At 44.4% G+C, this 26,103-nt stretch overlaps 1 protein-coding gene across 1 annotated transcript in view; it reads right to left on the bottom strand.

Annotated features, from left to right (window-relative positions):
* SNX25 (sorting nexin 25) overlaps positions 1-26,103 on the bottom strand; it is a 416,995-nt gene that overhangs the window by 220,610 nt on the left and 170,282 nt on the right. The window contains exons 3-5 of the mRNA XM_069744322.1: positions 20,016-20,232; positions 13,954-14,126; positions 4,118-4,304 (exon numbers count right to left, since the gene is read on the bottom strand). Of these exons, the coding sequence (XP_069600423.1) occupies positions 4,118-4,304; positions 13,954-14,126; positions 20,016-20,232 (577 nt within the window). The remainder of the gene's footprint in view (positions 1-4,117; positions 4,305-13,953; positions 14,127-20,015; positions 20,233-26,103) is intronic.

Here is a 26,103-nt window from a genome sequence, read left to right as displayed (position 1 = left end):
GCCGAGCCTTTGGCTTAGGTGCCTCCTCCTGGGTATCCGAGTTCCGCCAACGTCAGGCGGTCCTTGGTAGTGCTTTTAAGCGCGGGCACCTACAGCTTAGTAACCGGGTTCCAGCACCGCCAGCTGGTCCTCGGTCGTGCCATTGGCTCTTGCACACTGGGGCAACGCATCTGGGTTCCAGCACCGCCAGCTGGTTCTCGGCAGTGTTCTTGTCACAGGTACTCCCTCGTGCCAAGCCAGGTTTCAGCACCGTCAGCTGTTTCCGGGTTGTGTCAAGCTCACTGAGACGCCTATGCTTGCCCCGTCGTGTTGCGGTCGGGTTAGCCAACTCCAGGGTGCCTCCAGTTTTGGAGCTTCCTATGTGGGCTGCGTGAACTGGTAGTCAAGGCTGGTTCTGTAGTGCCAGTAGGCCCAGCTCCCCCTGTAGGACTGTTGGGGTTCGGTAACTGCGGCTGCCTCGCGGCCTAGCTGTTCTCTCCTCTCCTGTGGACCTTCGGGTCCACCACCTGGTTCCAGCACCGTCAGCTGGTTCCAGGCCGAGCCTTTGGCTTAGGTGCCTCCTCCTGGGTATCCGAGTTCCGCCAACGTCAGGCGGTCCTTGGTAGTGCTTTTAAGCGCGGGCACCTACAGCTTAGTAACCGGGTTCCAGCACCGCCAGCTGGTCCTCGGTCGTGCCATTGGCTCTTGCACACTGGGGCAACGCATCTGGGTTCCAGCAACGCCAGCTGGTTCTCGGCAGTGTTATTGACACAGGTACTCCCTCGTGCCAAGCCTGGTTTCAGCACCGTCAGCTGTTTCCGGGTTGTGTCAAGCTCACTGAGACACCTATGCTTGCCCCGTCGTGGTGCTGTCGGGTTAGCCAACTCCAGGGTGCCTCCAGTTTAGGAGCTTCCTATGTGGGCTGCGTGAACTGGTAGTCAAGGCTGGTTCTGTAGTGCCAGTAGGCCCAGCTCCCCCTGTAGGACTGTTGGGGTTCGGTAACTGCGGCTGCCTCGCGGCCTAGCTGTTCTCTCCTGTGGACCTTCGGGTCCACCACCTGGTTCCAGCACCGTCAGCTGGTTCCAGGCCGAGCCTTTGGCTTAGGTGCCTCCTTCTGGGTATCCGAGTTCCGCCAACGTCAGGCGGTCCTTGGTAGTGCTTTTTAGCACGGGTACCTCCTGCTTAGTAACCGGGTTCCAGTAACGTCAGCTGGTCCTCGGTAGTTCCATTGGCTCTTGGACCTTCGGCTACCCATCCGGGTTCCAGTACCGTCAGCTGGTTCTCGGCAGTGTCTTTTGCTCTTGTACCTTCTGCTCCCCATCCTGGTTCCAGTACCGTCAGCTGGTTCCGGGCAGAGCCTTTGGCTTAGGTGCCTCCTTCTGGGTATCCGAGTTCCGCCAACGTCAGGCGGTCCTTGGTAGTGCTTTTTAGCACGGGTACCTCCTGCTTAGTAACCGGGTTCCAGTAACGTCAGCTGGTCCTCGGTAGTTCCATAGGCTCTTGAACCTTCGGGTAGCCATCCGAGTTCCAGTCACATCAGCTGGTTCTTGGCATTTTCTCAGCCTTCTTGTACCTTCTGCTACATTTCCAAGTTGAAGACCCTAAAGTCGACGACCCGGAAGACCACCCCGATGACGACGACGACGACGACCCGGAAGACCACCCCGATGACGACGACGACGACGACGGCGGAGACGACGACGGCGGAGACGACGACGGCTGAGACGACGACGGCGGAGATGACGACATTGGAGACGACGACCCTGGAGACGACGACATGGAAGACCGAGAAGCAGAAGAACAAGAGGCTGCATAACAAAGAGCAGAAGAACATTAAGCATAAGACTTAATATCAGAGCAAAAGATATTATCTAAATTATATGCAGAAGAAGACTAAGCAGTGTATGGGGGTGAGTCCGTTCCTCCTCGTGGTGCCCCTGGATAAAGCCTGATGCTGCAGGCCAAACTGAACGCGGACAAATGTAACTTTTGTGACTGGCAGAACGGAAGGTGTAATCTTCAAACTTTTATAGATAACAACTACAGGAATGCCTGTCACAAATGAGAATATGATGAAGAAGTAGAATAGGAAGAATAATAACAGTGGAATAAAAAGAATATGTAGAATAGGAAGAATAATAATAGTTGAATAAAATGAATATGAAGAATGTAATAAAAAAAAAAAAAAAGGTAAAGGATGAAGAAGAAGATGAATAAGGTGAAGAAGAAGTTGATGTCAAAGATGCTGATGATGATGAAGATGAAAGTGTGGGAAAAGAAAAAAAAAAAAGAAGGGGAAGGGCGTGGAATAGTGAAACATCAATATCTGACAAAATAAAAAAAAAAATGTACATAGTCAATATCTTTGTCACTCCGAACGTCTTAAAAAAAAAACAAAAAACATGCTATTCTATTTGATTGGGATAAACCTCTATGACTTTAATGTCTCCGCCACCTCCCCAAATACATCCGGCATTATTCTTAGTTGTTTTCCTTCATGTAGAATGAACCTACAAGGCAAGAAAGGGTTTATTTTAATTCCGATATTTTGGTCCCATTGACTTGCATTGGGATCGGGTATCGGTATCGGCGATATCCGATATTTTTTGAATATCGGCCGATCCTATCTGATACCGATACTTTCCGATATCGGAAGGTATCGCTCAACACTACTGTGCTATATTCTAAGTGGCTGTGCAATATACTATGTGGGCTGTTATATACAGTACTACGTGGGCTGTGTTATATACTACGTGGGCTGTGTTATATACTACGTGGGCTGTGCTATATTCTAAGTGGCTGTGCAATATACTATGTGGGCTGTTATATACAGTACTACATGGGCTGTGTTATATACTACGTGGGCTGTGTTATATACTACGTGGGCTGTGTTATATACTACGTGGGCTGTGTTATATACTATGTGGGCTGTGTTATATACTATGTGGGCTGTGTTATATACTACGTGGGCTGTGCTATATACTAAGTGGGCTGTGCTATATACTATGTGGCTGTGCTATATACTACATCGGCTGTGCTATATGCTACTATACATATTCTAGAATACCCGATACGTTAGAATCGGGCCACCATCTAGTTTATTTATAATGCCTTTAATTCCTTTTTTAATGTTCCTGGAAAATGCCTAAGGCTATGGTCACACTATCAGTATGGGGTCAGTATTTTACATCAGTATTTGTAAGCCAAAATCAGGAGTGGAACAAACAGAAGGGAAAGCTATAATAGAAACACGTCACCAAGTCTGTATTTTTGACCCACTCCTGGTTTTGGCTTACAAATACTGATGAAATATTGACCAAATACTGATAGTGTGACCGTAGCCTTAAAGTAATGCTCTAGAAATTTCAAGTTTTGATTAAATGAGTTTCTACAGCATTAGAAAATCCTGGCCTCGAACTTTCTAACACTTGTGGCATTGCTTGCAGCTTAGCACCAATCACTTCAATGGAGATAACCTGCAAAGTCAGACACTACCCAAAAAAAGTGTCATTGCTGAAAGAAAGCAGCCATGTATTTCTAAGGGTTTTGTAATGCTGTGTTTTTAGATTATGTTAGGATTATGATGCAAAAAAGCCCTGGCTGCACAAACACACCAATATACACTTTTATTTTATATCATTAGAGTAAACGACTGATGTATAACACTGTGGCACATGTCAGAATTTTCTTTCAGAAGTATTTGTTGTGGAATATTCCTGACAAATACTTGGGCAAAAACTAAAAAAATTATCAAGGCCTTATCATGGAGAACCCCTTTAAGAGCTGGGCTCCACATAGATACTCCAATATTATTGCACGGTGTGATTGTGGTACATCGCACCTCATTATCAAACAGATCCTACATCCTGTGTGGTGGATGACAGGTCGTTTCACAAGACTATGATTATGGACTGCAAAAATCCAACAGTGTCGGGTGCCGCTCTGCGATATTACACATCACCACCTGTAATATTCACTATGTTTGTTGTCAATGCTTTATTTATTGAGAATCACAAGATGGTTGACATCAGCAAACAAAGGATCAAATAAGGTAAACTCGAAAAACAGCAGAGGCATAGAGTAATATTCACTGTGATCAAACAACTATATAGATATTTTTTTAGGAAGAGTAATGTACCTTAGCTGTTTAAGGAACTCAATGTCGGAGCTGCTTGTGATCAGCTTGATAAACTCCTCATAAGATGGGGCGTATGTATAGGCCTTCTTGTGACGCTCGTTCACCTGCTCCCTGTACTCCAGCTGGCTGAGCAGCATCTGATTAATGTAATCCGGATCACTCAGCAGCTCCACCAAAGGCTTCAGCACTGAAGAAACAGAATCAGGACATGCAAAGATGAAGGATATCAAAGCTGTGAACTTGGCAGAGTCCGTGTGCTGCAGTGCTACCGGAGCGGCACTCCGCCACAGCAATATAGCAATTTAAAAACATGAATTAAACTTTTTGTAAAACAGTGTGATGGAGACATGACTAAGTGATTTTATATCATTTTGTGGTGCTGTACAAGAAAATGGAGTTGAAAACGCAAGAATTATTCTTAAGATACAGACGGAACATAAAAAAAAATTGAAAAAAAAACCTACTGTAGAACTTGGAAAATTCCTCCCCGACATACAAATATCTGACTTGTGAACAACTCGTAGATACAAAAAAATTTTAAAAAAATAAATAAAACCACTTCATCACTCACCTCTCCAGACCTCGGCTTTCTGCTGATGTGCGCCCAATCTTCACTATAGGCCATGACTCCCGGTCACGTTCAGGCTTCAGAAGTCAGCGTGTGCTGTAAGGTCGCGATGTTAGGACATCAAGACGAGCACCAGTAACCTCTGAAGACTAGACATAGCCGTAGGTCCTGGCCTGTAGTGAAGATGAAGAAGACGAGGCACTTGACGGATCATGAACCCAGACAGAACGAGGCCTAGAGTGAAGAAGTTAGGGATGTGGCACAGTACAACATAAAGGAGAGGACTGCACAGCAAGGAGCTGGGTGGCTTGAAATGTCAGAGATTTGGCGAGATTAGTTTTTTTTTCCTGGCCATGTTCCAACTTACATATTCAAATTACGAATAAATCACAGTCCTCAAATAGTTTGTAACCTGGGGACTGGCTGTATTTATTTCACATCTGCACATACTATTGCAGATGTATATACAGTATAGCCGGAAGTCTTACGTTAGGATCCAACAAACAGTGGTTGACACTGATCTTTTTATTTTTGTTGATATTCCATCTGATACACAAGTTTTAAAATGAAGACTGATTCACCATTTTCATTTCTGTTCTTTATAACCCCTTAATGACAGCCAATACTTCTTTCTACTGACCTGAGATATAAGAGAATATCATCCCCATACAGTTGACAATCCACAGCAGCTGTGAACTGTACCCTATATTTGACAACTTGCTGTATCACAAACGATCAGTGTTGGCACCGTACATATCTGTTTAACCCCTTAGTTGCTGCTGTCAAAAGTGACTACATCAAATAAATTGTTAATAGATTGTGGGGGCTTCCGCTATAATCTAATTGACACACTGAGATCATGATTGTGTGGTCCTGATGTTTGCCATAGCAGTTCATGGCCAAATAGCGGCCTTAGAGTCTCCCGGCTACAGCGGTCAGTTTAGAAGTTAGCGACATTTAGGTGGTAAACATTTTTTCATTCCTGCTATACCACTTTGCATTAATTCCTGAAAATCATCTGAAGGGTTAATAAACTATCTGACAGCAGTTTTCAATATGTCGAGGGGTGCTGTTTTTAAAATGGTATCACATGTGGGGTTTTCCAATATATGGGACCCCCAAAGTCACTTCAAACATGGATAGGTGCCTCAAAAAAATAAATTTTGAAAATTTCTTTGAAAAAATTAAAAATTACTGCTACATTTTTAAAACCTCCTAAAAGGCTAACAAAATAAATGAGCATTTTAACAATGGCGCTGATGTAAAGCCAACATGTGGGAAATGTTATTTATTAATGTTTTTGTGTGGTATGACTATGTGATAATCATTCAAAGTTTGAAAATGGCAATTTTTTTTAACATTTTTGTCAAGCTTCTGATTTTTTTTTATAAATAAACACAAAACATATCAACCTAAATTTACCATTATCATAAATAATAATGTGCCATGAAAAATAAATCTCAAAATCAATGGGATTTATTGAAGCATTCCAGAGTTATCACCACATAAAGTGACATTCGTCAGAATTTAGAAAATTGGCCCCGTCACCAAGGGTTTAAGTCACTTTTCTTTTCTTTTTTTTGTGGTATTTGTTGCTGTCTTCTGTGCCAAAGTTTTCAAATTGGCACACGTGGTTCATAAATATTGTGCAAAAATCAAAAATGGTCTATTTTTGTTTTAAATGTTTTCAGAAACTCATTACAGCAAAAATTTGTATGCTTTGCAAAAAAAATAAAGCAAAAACAGAACCAAATCTTCTGGACTACATAAAAAAAAATCACTCCAGAGGAACTGGAGGACTATTGAGAGTCTGCGTCTTGGTTGAACATGGAGGCAGCTGACGACCTTCAGGAGGGATCTCCAAAAATTAGATAAAATGGTGTCCCCTGATAGAATACAAACTGAAACCTGTTCTAGTCATGCATCAATATGGACTGTAGGCTGAAGATGAACAGGTCCTGAGACCTGTTTCTCAACTGATAAGAGCCGAGTCGCACACCTCAATTGTTGCGGGGAACACGGCTGTCATAAGTGAAGAAATAAATCTCTCATTCAGCACAGAGGGGGTTATTCCAGCTTCATCCTGAAGGTTTGTTTTTCAGTTGGGTGCCATCAGTCTCCTTGCACGGAAGTAAAGATGTCAGACTGACAAAGGAAAAGGAGGATGTAGCTGGAGATCTCCTAGTGAATCATAAAATCCTTGAATATTACAGTAGGAAGGGACCTTTAGGGTTATTGTGTCCCAACTCCCTGCTCAATGCAGGATTCACTAAACCATCTCAGACAGATGTCTGTCCAGCCTTTGTTTGAATAGTGGATGTAGAACAACAAATGGCGGTTTGTAGAAGGAGAACTAGCGGCCGTTCCAATGAGGCGGAAATAAGTGCGCAGGTCCCCGCAGCTCCAGCCGGATACCCCACAACGGAGGAGAAAGACTTGCAACAGGAACAGAATAGCCGGTCTCAGGAGCACAGAAGGAGAACACAGACACAAGTTAGGGTAAAACCACAACGCGTTTCAACGGCGTGCACAGTCTTCTTCAGGTGGATATTTTTAAATATCCACCTGAAGAAGACGGCACACGCCATTGAAACACGTTGTTCTTTTACCCTAACTCGTGTCTTTGTGCTCCAGAGACCGGTTATTCTATTCCTGTTGCAGCCTTTGAAGACTTCCATTGAAGGAGAATTCACCACCTCTCATGGCAGCCTGCTCCACTCATTGATCACCCTCACTATCAAAAAGGTTTATCTATTATGTAATCTGTATCTTCTCCCTTTCAGTTTCAATCCATTGCTTCTCATGTTTCCATGTGCAAATGAGGATAAGGATGATCCCTCTACACTGTGACAGCCCTTCAGATATTTGTATACCGCTATAAAGTCTCCTCTTAGTCTTCTTTTTTGCAAGCTAAACATTCCAAGATCCTTTAACTGTTCCTTGTAGGACATACTTTGCAGTCCACTCACCATCCTGGTAGCACTTCTCCGAATTTGCTCCAGTTTTTCAATGTCTTTTCTAAAATGTGGTGTCCAGGACTAAACATCGTATTCCAGATGAGGTCTGATCAAGGAGGAGTAGATGGGCATAATTACTTCACGTGATCTAGACTCTATGCTTCTCTTAATACATCACAGAACTGTGTTTGCCTTTTTTGCTGCTGCATCACACTGTTGAGTCATATGCAGTCTATGATCTACTAGTATACCCAAGTCTTTTGCACACATACTGTTGCTTTGTTCTATTACTTCCATTCTGTATTTCTAATTTTCTTTCCTGGTATAGAACAAAGGCTCACTGGCCTGTAATTTCCTGGTTCCATCTTTTCTTTTTTTGAAGATAAGGATAACATTTTCTCTTCATCAATCTTCTGTGACTTCTCCTTTTCTCCAGGATTTTTCAAAGATTCTGGCTAGTGGTTCTGTACTTTCCTCTGCCATCTATGGCAGTACCCCATGATATAATTGATGTGAACCAGGAGATTAAAATTCATTTAAAATTAGCCAAGTGTTCCCTCACTAATCTCTCTGTTTATAGATTGAGTGGATTATTTCATTTACTCGCTAGCACCATGAAGATCAATTGAAGCTACAATTGCTTTCTTAGAGAACACAGATACCAAGCAGGAATTTATAAGTTCGGACAACTCAACATCATTTTTGACCACTTTACCCTATTCATCCTGTAAAAATCCTTCATGATCTTTGACCTCTATTTTGCTTTGGACACACCCCAAAATCCTTTTTTATTGCTTTTGGTCTCCCTTGCAAGCCTCACTTCATTACTGGCTTCAGCTCTACTAATGCTTGCCTTGCACTCCCTGCAAAGAGCATTATATTCTTCTTTAGATATACCCCTCTTTCCATTTAATATAAATTTCATTTTTCCTTTGTAACACGCGTTTAAGTTCCGAGTTCATCCATCCTGGTTTCTTTAAAGGCTTCCAATTCTTCCTTCTTTTCAGGATGGCTACTGATTGTGCAGTGAGAATTTCATTTAGCAAAATCTCCCATCCTTCTTGAACATTTCTGTACTTTAGAACTTCCAGCCATTAGACCTATCCAACCCTCTTTCTTAGTCTATTAAAATTTGCCTTTCTGAAGTCCAACTTTAAAGTCTGAATTCTCGCTGGTCTTCCTCCTCTTGTAATACAAAATTCAAGGATAGCATGATCGCTGCCTCCTAAAGTCCCAGCCACCTTTTCTTCAACCATTTCCTCCCTGTTGTTGAGAAATAGGTCCAAGATGGCTGATCCTCTTGTTTGCTCTGCTACCTTCTGAACGATAAAGTTGTCAGCAGAAATTTTCTGGACCCATTACTTCTACCTGAGAGAGATTCCCAACAAATATCTGGAGAGTTAAAATCTCCCATGTTCACCATGTACTTTTTTTGATAGCAAGGACATCTGATGTAAAAAGGGGGTTTATCCATATTTTCCGTCTGTCCAGGTGGCCTATAGTAAACACCTATAGTAGTGTCGTTTCTGTCCTTCTCTCCTTGAATTCTAAAGGTACCGTCACACATAACGATATCGTTGCTTTTTGTGACGTAGCAACGATATCGTTAACGAAATTGTTATGTGTGACAGCGACCAACGATCAGGCCCCTGCTGGGAGATCGTTGGTCGCTGGGGAAAGTCCAGGACTTTATTTCGTCGCTGGATCACCCGCTGACATCGCTGAATCGGCGTGTGTGACGCCGATTCAGCAATGTCTTCACTGGTAACCAGGGTAAACATTGGGTTACTAAGCGCAGGGCCGCGCTTAGTAACCCGATGTTTACCCTGGTTACCATTGTAAATGTAAAAAAACAAACACTACATACTTACATTCCGGTGTCTGGTCACGTCCCTCGCCTTCAGCTTCCCGCACTGACTGAGCGCCGGCCGGCCGTAAAGCACAGCGGTGACGGGAAGCTGAAGGCGAGGGACGTGACCAGACACCGGAATGTGAGTATGTAGTGTTTGTTTTTTTACATTTACAATGGTAACCAGGGTAAACATCGGGTTACTAAGTGCGGCCCTGCGCTTAGTAACCCGATGTTTACCCTGGTTACCCGGGGACTTCGGGATCGTTGGTCGCTGGAGAGCTGTCTGTGTGACAGCTCTCCAGCGACCAAACAGCGATGCTGCAGTGATCGGCATCGTTGTCTAGATCGCTGCAGCGTCGCTAAATGTGACGGTACCTTCACTCATCAGTTTATGCAGAGCTACCATTCTCTCAAGCTTGGATCTCTGTAGAGATAGTTTTCCTAACATACAATGCAATCCCTCCTCCACTCTTGTTAATCCTCTTTCTAATAAATAAGTTGTAGCCTTCAAGGTTTGCAATCGAATCATGTGTATCATCCCACCAAGTTTCAGCGATGCCTATGACATATCTCTCTTCCTGTGTTAGCAGATCCTATTCTGCTTGTTTGTTTGTTTCCCGTGCTCTGTGCACTTGTATAGACAATTCAGTTCATAGTCTGTTTCTCTTGCTCCTCTATTTTCGTTGAGAATTAGTTGTTTTTGCTATTTATTTCAACTTCTAATAGCAAGGTTCTCAAAAGAATTAATTAGCAACATGTTTTTTCCTGGTAATATATTTCCCATCCCATATTGCTCTAGTTTAAAGCTTTCCTGATCAGTGTAGCAAGGCATCTACCAAATACGTGTTTTCCTGTTTTCTTAAGAAAGAAACCTCTAGCAAGGATTCCATCATACAAGTAATTCCCTTCATGGTCAAAAAATACAAAACATTGCTGATTGCACCATCGACATAGCCAGTTGTTCACTTGTAGAAACCTGTTCAATCTCCTTGTTTCATGCCCATCCACTGGGAGGATGGAAGAGAAGACCACCTGCGCTCCTAGTTCCTTCATTTTTTGGCCTAGATCATGTTCTCTGTATATAGTTTCTAGGTTTTTTTTATGTGTAATTTGTTTCTAAATGTATTAATAGACATTGGTAGTCATCTGTAGCACTGAAGAGTCTTGATACCCATCGGACACATCTTTGATTTGGGCACCTGGAAGAAAACACACTCCTTGTGAGGTAAGTGCTTATTTTTCTCACTTAAAGAGACTTGTGATTGCGTACTGGGGTGTTCTTTGTGGGAAAAGCACTTTTTGATGTACATCTTTGTAGTTGTCCCAAGTGAGAGCCCGGAAGCGGTTCTTCATTGGTATGGGTACTTACTGCCTGCTCATCCTTCTGCTTCTTTGGATCACACGCTTCCATTTCTCTTCTTCTGCAGGTACATTGAAAGGTGCTAGTTTTCGAACATCCTAAATAGTGATATCTACTCTGTCATTAGCTTCTGCAGGAACATTGAAAAGTTCTTCTCTTGCAACATTCTGAAGATATTCTTCTGCTCTGTCAAGGAAATTCTCATCTTTAGTGAGCTTCAGTGTAGCTATTTTCTCCTGAAGACTTTTCACCTTTTTATCTAACAGACTCACAAGCTTGCATTTCTGGCAAGTAAAGTTTGTCTTTTCCTCTTTCAAAAACATATAGCACAAACTACACACACCATATGGGTAATCTTCTCCATGTTGAACAAAATTAATTTCTGTTGAATTTCCGATTTCCTTCCAACACCTCGATCCAGCTACACCCAAAGATCTTAAGACTCGTGACGATTCTTCATTCTTCCCAGAATGCACCAGGAATATGCAAATTATTTCCCTAGAGTGGAGCACAACATACCGTGTGTTCATTTTTACCATAAGTGTGTCACCAGTGTTTTACACAGCTGGATAAATTACTTTGCAATGTTAAGCACGGATGTATGTGTTTTTTACGGACTTGTATTAGCTCTTTTTATCTGTGTCACCTAGAAAAAAAACGGACATGTCTCTGTCTCTTGCACAGACACATAGTCCTTGAAAAAACATAGACATGTGAATAGCACTACAGGTTATAATGGGTACGTGTCGCATCCTTGAAAGAAAAACGGATACAATACGTATGTGCTAAAGTAACATGTGAATGAGGCCTAAGAACCATTTTTATTGTCATGATGCCTCCATATTGTAAGGCAAATTTTAAATTAAAAAGTAAAGATGACATTTTGTGTCTGCAGAACCTATGAAAACATTTGAGTCACTATTATAGGGAGTTTGTCAGCAGGTTTTTTGCTATATAATCAGAGGACAGCATGAGGTAGGGGTTAAAACACTAAATTCAATGATGTGTCATTGATCAGGCGGTGTAATGCTACTTACTAACAATGAAGGTTTTAGCACCAGGACATTATCATTTCTATGCCTAGCTGGTATGTAATGACTGGTCCGACTCCGCCCCCAAGTGATAAGTAGCTCATTGTCAATAGACTTCTTACATATGCGGCTCCCCAGGGTCCTGGTCGTCACAGTGGCATTGCTTTCCTCTCGGGGAGAGTGATGCTATGTTTGGAGGCAAAGAAAGACAACTGCATCCAGCAGCACATTTCAGACTCCAGACCACCAGGGGGAGCTTCTGCTCCTATTATTAGGTCACTCCCTATATATATATATATATATATATATATATATATATATATATATATATATATATATATATATATATATATATATCCAGACAGGAGTCAGCTCCTGGCAGAGCTCCAGACAGGAGTTCTGCTAGTTCCAGGCCAGAGTCTGAGGAGGATGGAAGGTTAAAGGAGCTGTGCATGCCCTCAGAGCTGCAGCTCCCAGAAAGAGACATTGAAAGGCAGAACTGTATTGCAGCGAGAGTAAAGGAAGTCAAAGACAAGGAGAGGACACCAGATGGGGACCAGCCCCGCTCGCGCTGTCTCCTTCTGAGGCGCGAAATCCCGGTAGCCATAACACCGAGGGAGTAAGGACCTCTACGCCTTATTTCAGAGACCGGCAAGACAGCTAATTGCAAGTTACCTGTCCGCACCTACATCCAGGAGGCACGGTGACATCTAAACAGGCTCAAGTCACCAGTCATACGGGTTTTGATCTATCCTATATGGGGGACAGAGAGAGAGAGAAGACCACCACATCTGTGAGACCCTTATGTGAAGCCATAGGCAGTAAGGGAATACACCACCGCAGCGCAAGGGAAGGCTACTGATTTCCACCTGGACAAAGGGGACTCTGGACTTGCCTCCAACCGGCCGGACTCTGCCTGCCCTGTGGTCTGTGCCCTGGACTGTGGATGCTGAAGTCTTCAGTAAAGGTAAAGAGACTGCAACGTTGTGTCCTCATTCTTCACTGCGCCTCTCACCATCCACCATCTACACACTGGGAAGCCCTGGGGATAAACTTCACCTGTGGGAAGGTATACCACCTAGCTGCCATAACATCACCCCAGCGGACCCCTTAAAGCAGCGTCGGTCGCCCTGACCGAATACCACAGGTGGCGTCACGAACATAAACTCTATTCCTTTAAAGACATTTCCCTTTTACACAGACGTCCCAGGGCCACGAACCGAGTCAGCCACCGTGACATCCCCCTGTGAACTGCAGGACCCGGTACCGAGTACCCTGACGGGGCGATCCACATACACAGCCTGGTGGGGTGGGGTTAGCTTTCTCCGCTCTGCTGCATTCTATATCCAAGAACTCTGATCGTGCCACAACTGCTGCACCCAGTTATCTAAGTGACACATTGTTAGATTCAGGTTCTCGGTCTCTATATCATGCTGCTCTCAGGGAAGGTAGCAAAAACCTGGGGACAGATTCAGTTTAAGGAGATGTCAGCGCACAATATTAGATGCAATTTTCTTCTAACTTACATTTGGCTTCATAAGCAAGAAATTGAAAGAAAACGGAAAAAAACAAAACTGCAGGATCAGACTACAAAGAGCTTGTTGTGGTCTGTTACTTTGGGAACATATCGCTCTGAAAAGGATTTGTACAGATAAATCCATGATATTTAATTAGATGCACTTGTATTTTCATGGTAAAATAAAATATAAGTGGCTGTGAAGCAGAAACTTTCCTTCGTGGACTGCTAACAATATAGAAAATGCATGCTTCTATACTGTAATGAACTACACATCATAATAAAGAAAAAAAATACTAAAACAAATTCTCTCTTAATAGAATGGCTTACTTTGTTTGTCAAGGCATATAAATCAAGAAACCATATTTAATAAAAAGTAATCATAAAAAAACAAAACAAATGAATATCAAGCGGTGACATTTCATTTCAAACTACAGTAACTAATAGAAATGTTATTTTATGCAATCCTGTATATAGAAATGTGCTATTATTGTAGTTTCACAAGGTGTGAGACTAATAAAACAACGGCAGGGATCTGATCCTCGTACACACCTTTGGTGGCAAGTATTTCAGAGAGAACAATGCGCAAACTGCGAGACTGGGCATCCCGGGTCGGCATCAGACACAGAACGAGCACCTGGGCACACGTCTGCAGAAACTGGAGCTCCTCCTCGCTGGTTTTTAAGCAGGGATGAAGAGCAAAAGGTCTTGGCTGCTCATCCTGTCTGGAAGAAAAAGGAACAAAACCAAAAGGGAAGCAAAGAAACTGAAGTTAAATGAAACACACACATATTACTAAGCTGCTACAAACCACTGAACGCTCATTGTATGTGCGAATGTCCCAAAAAGACATGAGAATGGGGCAGAACGTGTGCAAAAGTCACTAAAAGAAAGCTGAACAGCTCTGAAAATGAAATCGGGATGAAGCTTCAGATGTCCCAGAAAGTGTCAATTAAATGCGTGAAGGTACGCTACCACGCTTCGATAATTAGAGTGGCTGCCGGTCTTTAATCTTTCATTCCATATGATTCTTTTATGTAGTCATAGCAAAATCCGCTGTACTCACCCCCTGCCGCTCCTGAGCGGGCTCTCTGCCACAGTCCCCAATCTGTGCTGATATTTCTGTAGCGGTGACATCAATATGACATCACGTGAGCAAAGCAGCCAAACACTGGAAGCAGCGGTCTTGAGAAGTCTTCAATCACATCACTGTTGAGCCCAGTGATTAGCTGCAGTGGTCACATGAAGTAGTTCTGATATCACCACTGCAGCCATATCAATAAAGGCTGAGGGGACCACTGGAACGTCAGAGAGGCGGGGTAAGTACAGATGACTTCATATTTTTATATACAGTAAGCCTATGGAGTAAAATAACGCTTAGGTCTATAATGCAAGTTACAAAAAAGTGGCCATTGTAAGTACTCTATCGACCTGAACATGAATGACAGACCATAACGGATGCCAGACCATAACGGATGACAGACCATAACGGATGCCAGACCATAACGGACGCCAGACCATAACGGACGCCAGACCATAACGGATGCCAGACCATAACGGATGCCAGACCATAACGGATGCCAGACCATAACGGATGACAGACCATAACGGATGACAGACCATAACGGACGCCAGACCATAACGGATGCCAAACCATAACGGATGCCAGACCATAACGGATGCCAGACCATAACGGATGACAGACCATAACGGATGCCAGACCATAACGGACGCCAGACCATAACGGACGCCAGACCATAACGGATGCCAGACCATAACGGATGCCAGACCATAACGGATGCCAGACCATAACGGACGACAGACCATAACGGACGCCAGACCATAACGGACGCCAGACCATAACGGACGCCAGACCATAACAGACGCCAGACCATAACGGATGCCAGACCATAACGGATGCCAGACCATAATGGATGCCAGATCACAGCGGACGCCAGATCACAATGGATACTAGATCACAACGGATGCCAGATCAAGTGGGATGAATATGATAATACACATTATTTAGAATTTAGAAATAAAATTTCCTTTAAAAAAAAAACCCACAACTTACTGGACAACCAACCTGTATTGTACAATGTAATGTCTGGCCATTGCATTATCCTAGCAATCGTTATCTTATGTACAGTCCTTTTTCCTAATTCAAAGGGATTTTCCACCACTTTGATCCTGATGACCAAATACTTGGCCTGATCCGCAGTTCTCGGCAGCAGCCACCAACCAGCCGACAGGGCTGATGTTCCACCCTGTACACTGTTCTGGCGTCCGCCACCGACAGCTGATCGGGGATGTTGCCAGGTGTCAGAGACCCCCTCCAATATAAGGATAGGTCACTAGTACTAAAGTGGTAAGAAAACAGTATTTTTTTATCATTAAAACCAGATAGCGCTACATAGATTTTTTTATGTTGGTATGAAAAAATCAGCTTTAATTTTTATTTTATTTTTATTATTTCTTGTACATGACAATGGGGACGGCCATCATGCCTGAGCTTCTGTTAAAAAGCATTGGGGAATGTACTTTACAGCAGCCAGGTGCAATAGACAGGATCAGACTCATTAGCAGTGGAGGCTGCTGCATCGCTGCCCAAATCGGTCTTTAGCGACCGGCACCAGGAAAACCAGGTAGTTTGTTAGCAACTTCCTGCCCGTTAGTCCTTAGGCTAGGGTCAGATTGCGTTAGTGCAACCCGTTTAGCGCTAGCGGGTTGCGCTAACGCAATGTTTTTAATGGGGCCGCGTCCTGGGGTCGCGGTAACGTCCCCGCTCTCGCAGATCCCCGATCTGCGAGAGTGGGGAACGGACCGCGGGCGCGCCTCGGACGCTGCAAGCACTGTCTGCGGCGCGCCAGGAATCACCGGCGCGTCGCTAGCGCGTGCCGAACATGGCACGCGCTAGTGCTGCGCGTTCCCATTGCCGTGAATGGGCGCGCTAACGGACGCGTTGCACGGCGTTAATTTCGCCGTGCAACGCTGTCCGTTAAGCGCGTTCCCATAACGCAATGGCCCGTGGTAAAGCAATTTATACAATCCCGGACAATCCTTTGAAATCATAAATCACTTTCTCTTATGACACTTTCTCTTGAACTAGAGAAAAATAACAATTTTAGAGACAAGACCATCACACTGGTCACATAAGAGCCAGCATGTTACAGCCGCTTTTCCTGCAGAGTTTTCCCTTTTGTGTGTTGTTTTGGGTCATAAGATTTTGTTTTCTAAAAAGTAGGACAAAGTTTGTCTTTTCTACCAGCAGATCAGAGTAAATTGTTGTAATATTCTTAACGGTTACACAAAGATACTTAAGAAATACTTTACCCTCAAGCCTTAACGTCATAAATAACAGTTCCAGTTAATGAGAAACACCAATCAATAACGGAGAGAAAGCGGCCATCTGTCTAGTCTAAAATAGTTTGTGAGAAACACAATCAATAACGACCTTCACAATGGAAGGAAGACGTGAATGACGACTTGGCTGTAGAACAAGTAAAGGACGAGGATGTAGCATAGAACTGTATACGAGACGCACACTGTACCGGCATTTACTTGGCAGCAATACATAATTAAAAGGGAACCTGTCAACACCCCCCCCCCCCACCCCCCCAAGTGTTTTTAACTAAAAGAGCCATCTTGCGCAGCAATAATGCTGCATTCTGTCAAAGCGGCTCTTTTATTTCGGGCCCCTGCAAACGCCCCTCATACCTGCAGTTTGTCAGGGGGGCATGTCTTTTCCCCCCTGACACAAACGCCTCCCAGACGTCACTCAGGGCCTCCGTGAGCCGCCTCCACTTCCTTCCTGAACGTCCCCGGCGCTGTAAGGTTTTTTTTCTGGTTTGCGCTGCCCTTCGACTCCCATCACATGATGGGAACTTACAATACAGGCGCCGGGGACGTTCAGGAAGGAAATGGAGGCAGCGCCCGGAGGGGCTGAGGGATGGCTGGGAGGCGTTTGTGTCAGGGGGGAAAAGACATGCCCTGACAAACTGCAGGTATGAGTGGCAAATTATAAAAATGATTATTTCAGCGTTGGCAGGGACCCGAACTAAAAGAGCCACCGTGACAGAATGCAGCATTAGTCCTGCACAAGATGGCTCTTTTCTTTTAGTTAAAAACGCCTGGGGGGGGGGGGGAAGGTGACAGATTCCCTTTAAATAGAACTAATTAGTATTCACGTCGTGGGTGCTAATGAGACTAAACACATCAGGGACCCCAAACAGTAGGTGAAGGTAAGAGACCGGCACATGGTACGTCCTGCTGTCAGACGAGAATAGCGGCTATCAAGCTGTATGACTGCAAAGTCAGAGAAGCTCATCTACTAAGCAAAAGGATGCCAATAAAGCAGCACTCCACCAATAATGTGGAGAAGGGGCCACAACCTGCGGACGGAGAAGGGGCCACAATCCGCGGACAGAGAAAGGGCCATAATCCGCAGACAGAGAAAGGGCCACAATCCGCAGACAGAAGCTTCACAACATCATTCTTTAAAGCCAATCAGGACTACATGACCATTCCTGCACTTGCAAGAATACAGAAAACCCTAGTCAATGACCTCATCATCTACCATCTTGACCACTGCAACCTCCTGCTCTGTGGCCTCCCCTCTAACACTCTCGCACCCTTCCAATATATTCTAAACTCTGCTGCCCGACTAATCCACCTGTCCCCCCGCTATTCCTTGGCCTCTCCCCTCTGTCAATCCCTTCACTGGCTCCCCATTACACAAAGACTCCAGTTCAAAACCCTAACCATGACATACAAAGCCATCCACAACCTGTCTCCTCCATACATCTGCAACCTCATCTCCGAGTACTTACCTACACGCAACCTCCGATCCTCACAAGATCTCCTTCTCTACTCCCCTCTTATCTCCTCTGACCACAATCGCATACAAGCTTTCTCCCGTGTATCCCCCCTACTCTGGAACCCTCTACCACAACACATCAGACTCTTACCTACCATCGAAACCTTGAAAAGGAAACTGAAGACCCACCTCTTCCGACAAGCCTACAACCTGAAGTAACCACCTATCCACCAAACCGCTGCACGCCCAGCTCTACCCTCACCTACTGTATCCTCACCCATCCCTTATAGATTGTGAGCCTTCGCGGGCAGGGTCCTCCCTACTCCTGTACTAGTCTTGACTTGTATTGATTAAGATTATTGTACTTGTTGTTTATTATGTATACCCCTCCTGACATGTAAAGCGCCATGGAATAAATGGAGCTATAATAATAATAATAAATACATACATAATACAGACTCTGTATAGAGGATTCTTGACATGTGGTCAGTGGCTATAGGATTTCTGCAGTAGATATGGCTCCGATTACTTCAGCTTATCCACATTTTAGAGACTGCAGGATTCATCAGCCTCTCTCTGAAATACAGCTGTAGCAGGAACCATAATACAGGAGTCACCTCTGAGCCATATCTACGGCATGGATTCTCCTGTCCTATGGATAAGACGGATGGTGTGCATAGGCAATTCATTTACTAGCCAAGTAAATAAAGATTAAGAATTGCAAATTGCCACATACATATGTTTAATGATGTGACTATTGGAAGCAAGAATGCTGAGAAAGTTCTCTACGTGAATGGCAATCCAACGGATCTTCACTTTATTTTCTATAAATGACAATGGAGGTAGACACTGCAGCGAATATAGTAATACCCATCTGTCAATAAAATGGACCAACTGGGTCCACCACAAATGGATACTGGTAGGATGCGAGACATGTGATTGGGCAACCGCTTCTCTAGGCATATGTCATGCTCCAACAGGGCATAGCTCCAAGATACAACAATAGAGTTGAGCAAAGATATTCACGTTGGTCTTGTCATCAGAGCAGTGATCACTTCTTTGGCCAGTATCCCGAGTGACGCTGGCATTTACTAGTGGTCGCATCATTATATCATGGTGTGACCCACGTCAAGATGATGCAGAAGTGAGGACTGCCATGATCTGGCTACCAAGGAGGAACAGACTAGAAGCCATAACTGGGTAGCACAAATCTTTTGGTTTCAAAGAGATTGTCTGAGACTTTTATTCTGATGGCCTATCCTTAGAATAGGTCATCAATATCTGATCGATGGGGGTGCAATACTTGGCAACACACTGTTCCCTTTGCCGGCAGCGGCTGGATGTGCGGAATTGCGTAGCTGCACAGCTCAGTCAACGGTATAGTGGCAGCGGTCAGGTACTGCACATCCACTGCTTATTTATTCGCAACTCAGCACCTCCAACTACAGCTGATAGTCAGCAGTGCCCGATGTAGCCCCCCACAATCCTATATTGATATCCTAAGGATAGGCCTTCAATATAAAACTCCCAGACAACCTCTGTAACACTACATAACGCCATTAAAGAATTGCAAACCAAGCTGTACACATTGCAGCACACAGATTCACCCAAGTTACTGTACTGCTGACCTTCATCAGACAAGACGTTGACAAGACCCAGCTATCGCTTCCATTCCTAATGTCATTATCCAGGCTTGGAAGAGTTAAACCAGAGCGAGAGCCTCCTCATTCATTTTGTGCAGGGGCCTATAATCACTTCCCACAGCAGAGGATCACAGATGCTTACTCCAGCTTGTTACCTAGTGTTTGCAGCCTTGAGGTCACAGAAGTGAGTGAGCAGATTCTTCACCACGTCATTGCAGACCACCTTCACAATATCAATATGGGCGAGCCGACAGCGGAGTTGTCTGGACAGCTCCCAGAAGTCTTCCGAGAGCAGATGGTAGAGCTGACCATTGTCTTTGCTGAGATCTCCATACCATGACAAAATGTAGTCTCTGTAGCTGTAGTCGAACACTGGAAAAGATGGAGACAAAAAGTGAAGGGCAGAAAATCGAATTACATATACACACACATATTCACACACAGTACTGTGCAAAAGTTTTAGGCAGGTTTATTTTTTATTAGTAAAAAAGTGAAGGAACAGGAGAAAAATCTAAATCCAATCAATATTGTCTGACCGCACTTTGCATCAATTCTTAGTTTTACAATAGAATATTTATATGAACAGATCATAAAGAAGAAAAAGTATTTGTAAATTCAGAAAATACCAGAGATAAATCACAAATACCTTACAAGATCACAATAACATTATGAGGACAAACAAGTTCAAACCCCGGCATCATGATAAGGATGCGCCGACACCTGAAACGTGTAGATGTCTGTGCGGAGCTTGCGCCAATTTTCTCGCTATCATCTCTACATGTCGTCCTTTGTATGAATTATATATGAATAAAGAAGAACCTGTTTGCAGACCTGGATTCCTTTTCTCCTTATTTGCACATATTGGACGTGGCAGAGCGGGTGTCCAAGCTCTGAACGGATCAGGTCCATTTCATCAGTGAGTAGAAATCATTATCATTATGACTATACATACATATTGTTGCAAAGATAGAAAGGGGGAATTCTGTACCAATGGCAGATTTTTCTTCTTTTCATTCCACAGATAATGGTTTTGGAATTTTTCTGTACATTATATGGTAAAGAAAATTGTGTAATTCAAAACTACAACTCGTCTTGCCTCAAAAAAGGCCAATGTCAATAGAAAGAGAAAAAAAAAAGTGATGGCTCTTGGAAAATTAGCTTGAAAAAAATCTAGGTATTTAAAGGGGACATCCAGGACTTTTTTTTAAAGGCATATATTTGCTAACAGAGGCAACTACAGTACCTGCCTGTTGTACCCAGCACTGTTCATTGACCGCTCCTGCCAGAGATTCAGCTGTTCCACAGCAGCTGTTTCTCTTCCTGTTGACAGGGCAGGACTACTGGTGTCATGCTGATTGACAGTCGCTTCCCCCCAGAGAGCCTGCTGTCAATCAGCATGACACCAGCTGTCCCGCTCTGTCAACAGGAAGAGAAACTGCCGCTCTGCTGACATTACGTCAACGGAAGTCTGTGACCGATCTATGCTGAAGGAGAACGGTGCCGGGCACGACAGGCAGGTATGTAGCAAATATATATATTTTTTAGAAGTCCTGAATATCCCCTTTAAAAGGGGACCTTTCATCACCGATTTATCCTTGGAGAATACTTGAATACAAGAAGCAAATACTATTAAATATCTTGGGGTAGTGGTTACCGCAAGGCCCCAGGAATATTATTCTCTTAACCTGGTTCCCATACAGCTAAAATTCACAATGAAAATAGACACTTAGCGTCGACTTCCAATGTCAGTAATCAGGACAGACAACTTGATAAAAATGATACTCGTGCCTCATCTTTGATGTCTCCTACATAACACCCCAGTATGGATCCCACATCCTTTTATAAAATACACAGCTTGTTCAGAGAATTTGTGTGGAAAAAGAAACAGGTCAGAATGAAACTAGAGACCCTGCAGAGAGGAAAAGATAATGGTGGATAAGCCATCCCGAATGCCTCACAGGTGGGGAACAACCGAGCACGGTGGGATATCAGGTCAGATACTTCGAGAAGGAACTAAATGGAAATTGCCAATGTCAGTATTAGACATGGGTCCCCCTCGAGAGAATGTCCCAAACTGCCGCACACTAAACCGGAGATATAAAGTGTGGGCTAGAGGCAGGAATATGCTGGGAATTGGTAAATTCACAAACTACGCACCTTTATAGTTTTGCTGGTTTCTAAAAATAAAATTAAAATGTAAATGTATTTTGATATTTTTGCACAAAATAAAATAATCTGACTTAAAAAAAAGGGGGGGGGGACCTTTCACCAGTCTGAGCAGGTTTAATGTGCCACAAGATGGAATAACGGCTGCAGAGCTGAATAAAACACATTTTATTTCTTATTCTCTACATTGTGGAGATATTGGCTTATAAAGTTTGTAGAATTTATGATAAACCCAACGTGGTGGGATGTGTACCTCTCCTGCATGGTTGACCAATCATAAGCAAGCATTGGGGGGACAACTGTTTGACAGACGGTCTGATCCCATTGAGCAATGTATGAGTACACGGAGCTGGGAGTAGAGCAATCATTATAGGGGGTGGGGGACAGCAAAGCTGAGCTTTATAACACTTCTGTCAGCTCTCCTCTAACAGTCCTGCCAGTATTGATGTATGGCCTCCTCCTACACGGACTGCCGTGAGATGAAAGGTGATCATCTCTGCTCCCAACAGATTGTAATCACACAAAGCTCTGTAGTGAGATCAGTAGGGACAGCAGACGGCCATTACATGTCTCACACAGTCGGGACCGCTCACATGGTCGCCGATTCTCTCTTGCGAGAGAATCGGGTGGATTATGCTAATGACACTCGGCTCGAACTCTGTCAGAGACTGATCCGAATGTCACCCTAGTGTGATCCAATTCTCTTGCATGAGAGAATCGAGGCACAAGTGCGGAGAACAATGATGGCACAGGTGCGGAGGACAATGGCGGCACAGGTGGGGAGGACAATGGCGGCACAGGTGCGGAGGACAATGGCGGCACAGGTGCGGAGGACAATGGCGGCACAGGTGCGGAGGACAATGGCGGCACAGGTGCGGAGGACAATGGCGGCACAGGTGCGGAGGACAATGGCGGCACAGGTGCAGAGGACAATGGCGGCACAGGTGCAGAGGACAATGGTGGCACAGGTGCAGAGGACAATGGCGGCACAGGTGCGGAGGACAATGGCGGCACAGGTGCAGAGGACAATGGCGGCACAGGTGCGGAGGACAATGGCGGCACAGGTGCGGAGGACAATGGCGGCACAGGTGCGGAGGACAATGGAGGCACAGGTGCGGAGGACAATGGCGGCACAGGTGCAGAGGACAATGGCGGCACAGGTGCGGAGGACAATGGCGGCACAGGTGCGGAGGACAATGGCGGCACAGGTGCGGAGGACAATGGCGGCACAGGTGCGGAGGACAATGGTGGCACAGGTGCGGAGGACAATGGCGGCACAGGTGCAGAGGACAATGGCGGCACAGGTGCAGAGGACAATGGTGGCACAGGTGCAGAGGACAATGGCGGCACACTTGCAGAGAAGACAGAGAATATAATTTCTCCATCATTTCCATTGTCTCTATCCGAGGATGTCAAACTGCACTGGGATGACATAAGAGTGCAGTCAATGCTTCACATGCACACAGACTTATATGGGTGCGAGCGTTCCGAATATCGGAGCTACTCGCTACGTGCTGTGATTGTTTTCTCATGTCAAATCAGTGTGAGAAAATAATCGCAGATCTGCACAGCACAATAATATAACACTGGACCGAGCGCCATCCGATAAAACATCAGATAGCGCTCAGCTGTGTTATACGCCAGTGTGAGCGAGCACTTTAGTTGATTAACAGCCAGCTCAGTATAACGCAACATAGCAGACAGGAAGACGGAACAAAGCGAAAGAGGAAGAAATACTCAGGTCACCTGCAGGATCGGGAGAGGTCATCGCACAGCAGTATAGGCAGGTAGTTACAAAATTCCTGCAGAAAAGCACTTAGGCTCATTAAAAAATACATATATGGTATTATACATTTATCATTATCCCACATAAGGCCTTAAATGATGGATTTAATAAATAGTAACATTCCCTTTGAAAACTTTCAACTGAGATATTAAGATCACATAATAGAGATCAATAGGTCAAATCTGTAGAATGAGAAACCCATCAAGAGTAAAGATGGTTGAAAGAATACAGTTATGAATAATGGAGACTCATTTCTGTTATAGTGTCAGATTTTTTTTTTCTTAGGAATATTTTTTCCCATAGACCTATAGAATTTAATGAATTATAAAAGCTAGATATGAACGCTGTCAGACGTCACAGAATAAACTGACATTTTCTGTGGAAAATGTGAAGAAACCCCCATTACAACATATCAAAGACTTGTCAGAGTGACTCAAGATTGTGCTTTACTTTGCTTTTTGCAGCTAATTCATCGAAGTCATAAAAAAAAAAGTGTAAACCATGGAAAGTGTTTTTATGTCGGTGCAGTTAGCATGTACATATTACGGTAATCCAGCACCATGGATGAAGTCTGCCGACCTAGACGCGCCAGCTGCTGGAGATGTAGAGGTAGATTGCATATTTGCAGTATTTTGTGCCATTGCTTCAAAAATTACAAAGAGTGAATAAACTATAAAGGGGTTGTCCAACTAAAAATTTGCTTTGTTTTTAAGGGTCAAAATGGTATAAAAACAAATCAAAAAAAGGAGTTATGCTACGTTCATATTTGCGTCTTTGGGCGCAGCGTCGTCGACGGATACCGATGCATGCGTCATGTGCCCCTATCTTTAACATGGGGGCGCATGGACAGGCGCCAGTATGCATTGTATGACGCATGCGTCATTTGGGCGCACCAGACAGGGCGCAGGCGACGCTACATGTAGCATTTTGCCTGCGCCAAATTTCCAATCAAAAACGCATGTAACGTACTTGCGTTGTACATGCGTCAAAAAAAACACATTAGTGTCTATGATAAACGCATAGGGCGCAGGTGCCTGCGTTGTACAACGCATACGCCTTTTGAGAAAAAACCCATTGATGAAGTGTCTAGACAGTAAAAGCATTTGAGGACAACGCATGCGTCAAAAAACGCTGCGCTGTGTATATGCGTTTTGCGTTGACGACGCTGCGCCTAAAGATGCAAATGTGAACGTAGCTCACCTTACCTCACCGATCCTCTCCCCATCTTGTTCCTGTCGACACACAGTAAATGACCACGAGGCCAATCTCCAGCCGCAGCAATCACCTATCTCACCATGTAGCAGTGAATGTACAAATTAGGCAATATTTTAAGAATTACAATTTTCAATATTTTTTTAGAAGACTATAGAAAAATGGGCTTTTTAATATATAAAAAATACAATATTATTCATATTTCAAACTTAAAAACTTCTGATTTAATTATTCAGGTTACGGTTGTGTGAATACCCAACGTGTAGTTCAGTGGTCCCCAACTCCAGGCCTCGAGGGCCGCCAACAGTGCAGGTTTTCAGGATTTCCTTAAGGTACTGTCACACTAGACGATATCGCTAGCGATCCGTGACGTTGCAGCGTCCTGGCTAGCGATATCGTCCAGTGTGACAGGCAGCAGCGATCAGGCCCCTGCTGGGAGATCGCTGGTCGGGGAAGAAAGTCCAGAACTTTATTTCGTCGCTGGACTCCCCGTAGACATCGCTGAATCGGCGTGTGTGACACCGATTCAGCGATGTCTTTGCTGGTAACCAGGGTAAACATCGGGTAACTAAGCGCAGGGCCGCGCTTAGTAACCCGATGTTTACCCTGGTTACCATCCTAAAAGCAAAAAAACAAACACTACATACTTACCTACAGCCGTCTGTCCTCCAGCGCTGTGCTCTGCTCTCCTCCTGCTCTGGCTGTGAGCGTCGGTCAGCCGGAAAGCAGAGCGGTGACGTCACCGCTCTGCTTTCTGGCTGCCCGGCGCTCACAGCCAGACCAGAGAAGCAGAGCGCCGAGGACAGACAGCAGAAGGTAAGTATGTAGCGTTTGTTTTTTTACTTTTTAGGATGGTAACCAGGGTAAACATCGGGTTACTAAGCGCGGCCCTGCGCTTAGTTACCCGATGTTTTCCCTGGTTACCGGGGACCTCGGGATCGTTGGTCGCTGGAGAGCTGTCTGTGTGACAGCTCTCCAGCGACCAAACAGCGACGCTGCAGCGATCCGGATCGTTGTCGGTATCGCTGCAGCGTCGCTATGTGTGACGGTACCTTTAGTATTGCACAGGGGTTGGAATC

The sequence above is a fragment of the Ranitomeya imitator genome, chromosome 1 (assembly GCF_032444005.1).
Source record: "Ranitomeya imitator isolate aRanImi1 chromosome 1, aRanImi1.pri, whole genome shotgun sequence".
In the NCBI taxonomy this organism is placed as follows: domain Eukaryota; kingdom Metazoa; phylum Chordata; class Amphibia; order Anura; family Dendrobatidae; genus Ranitomeya; species Ranitomeya imitator.
Note: the sequence above shows the minus strand (reverse complement) of the source record. Positions and strands in the feature narration are given on the sequence as shown.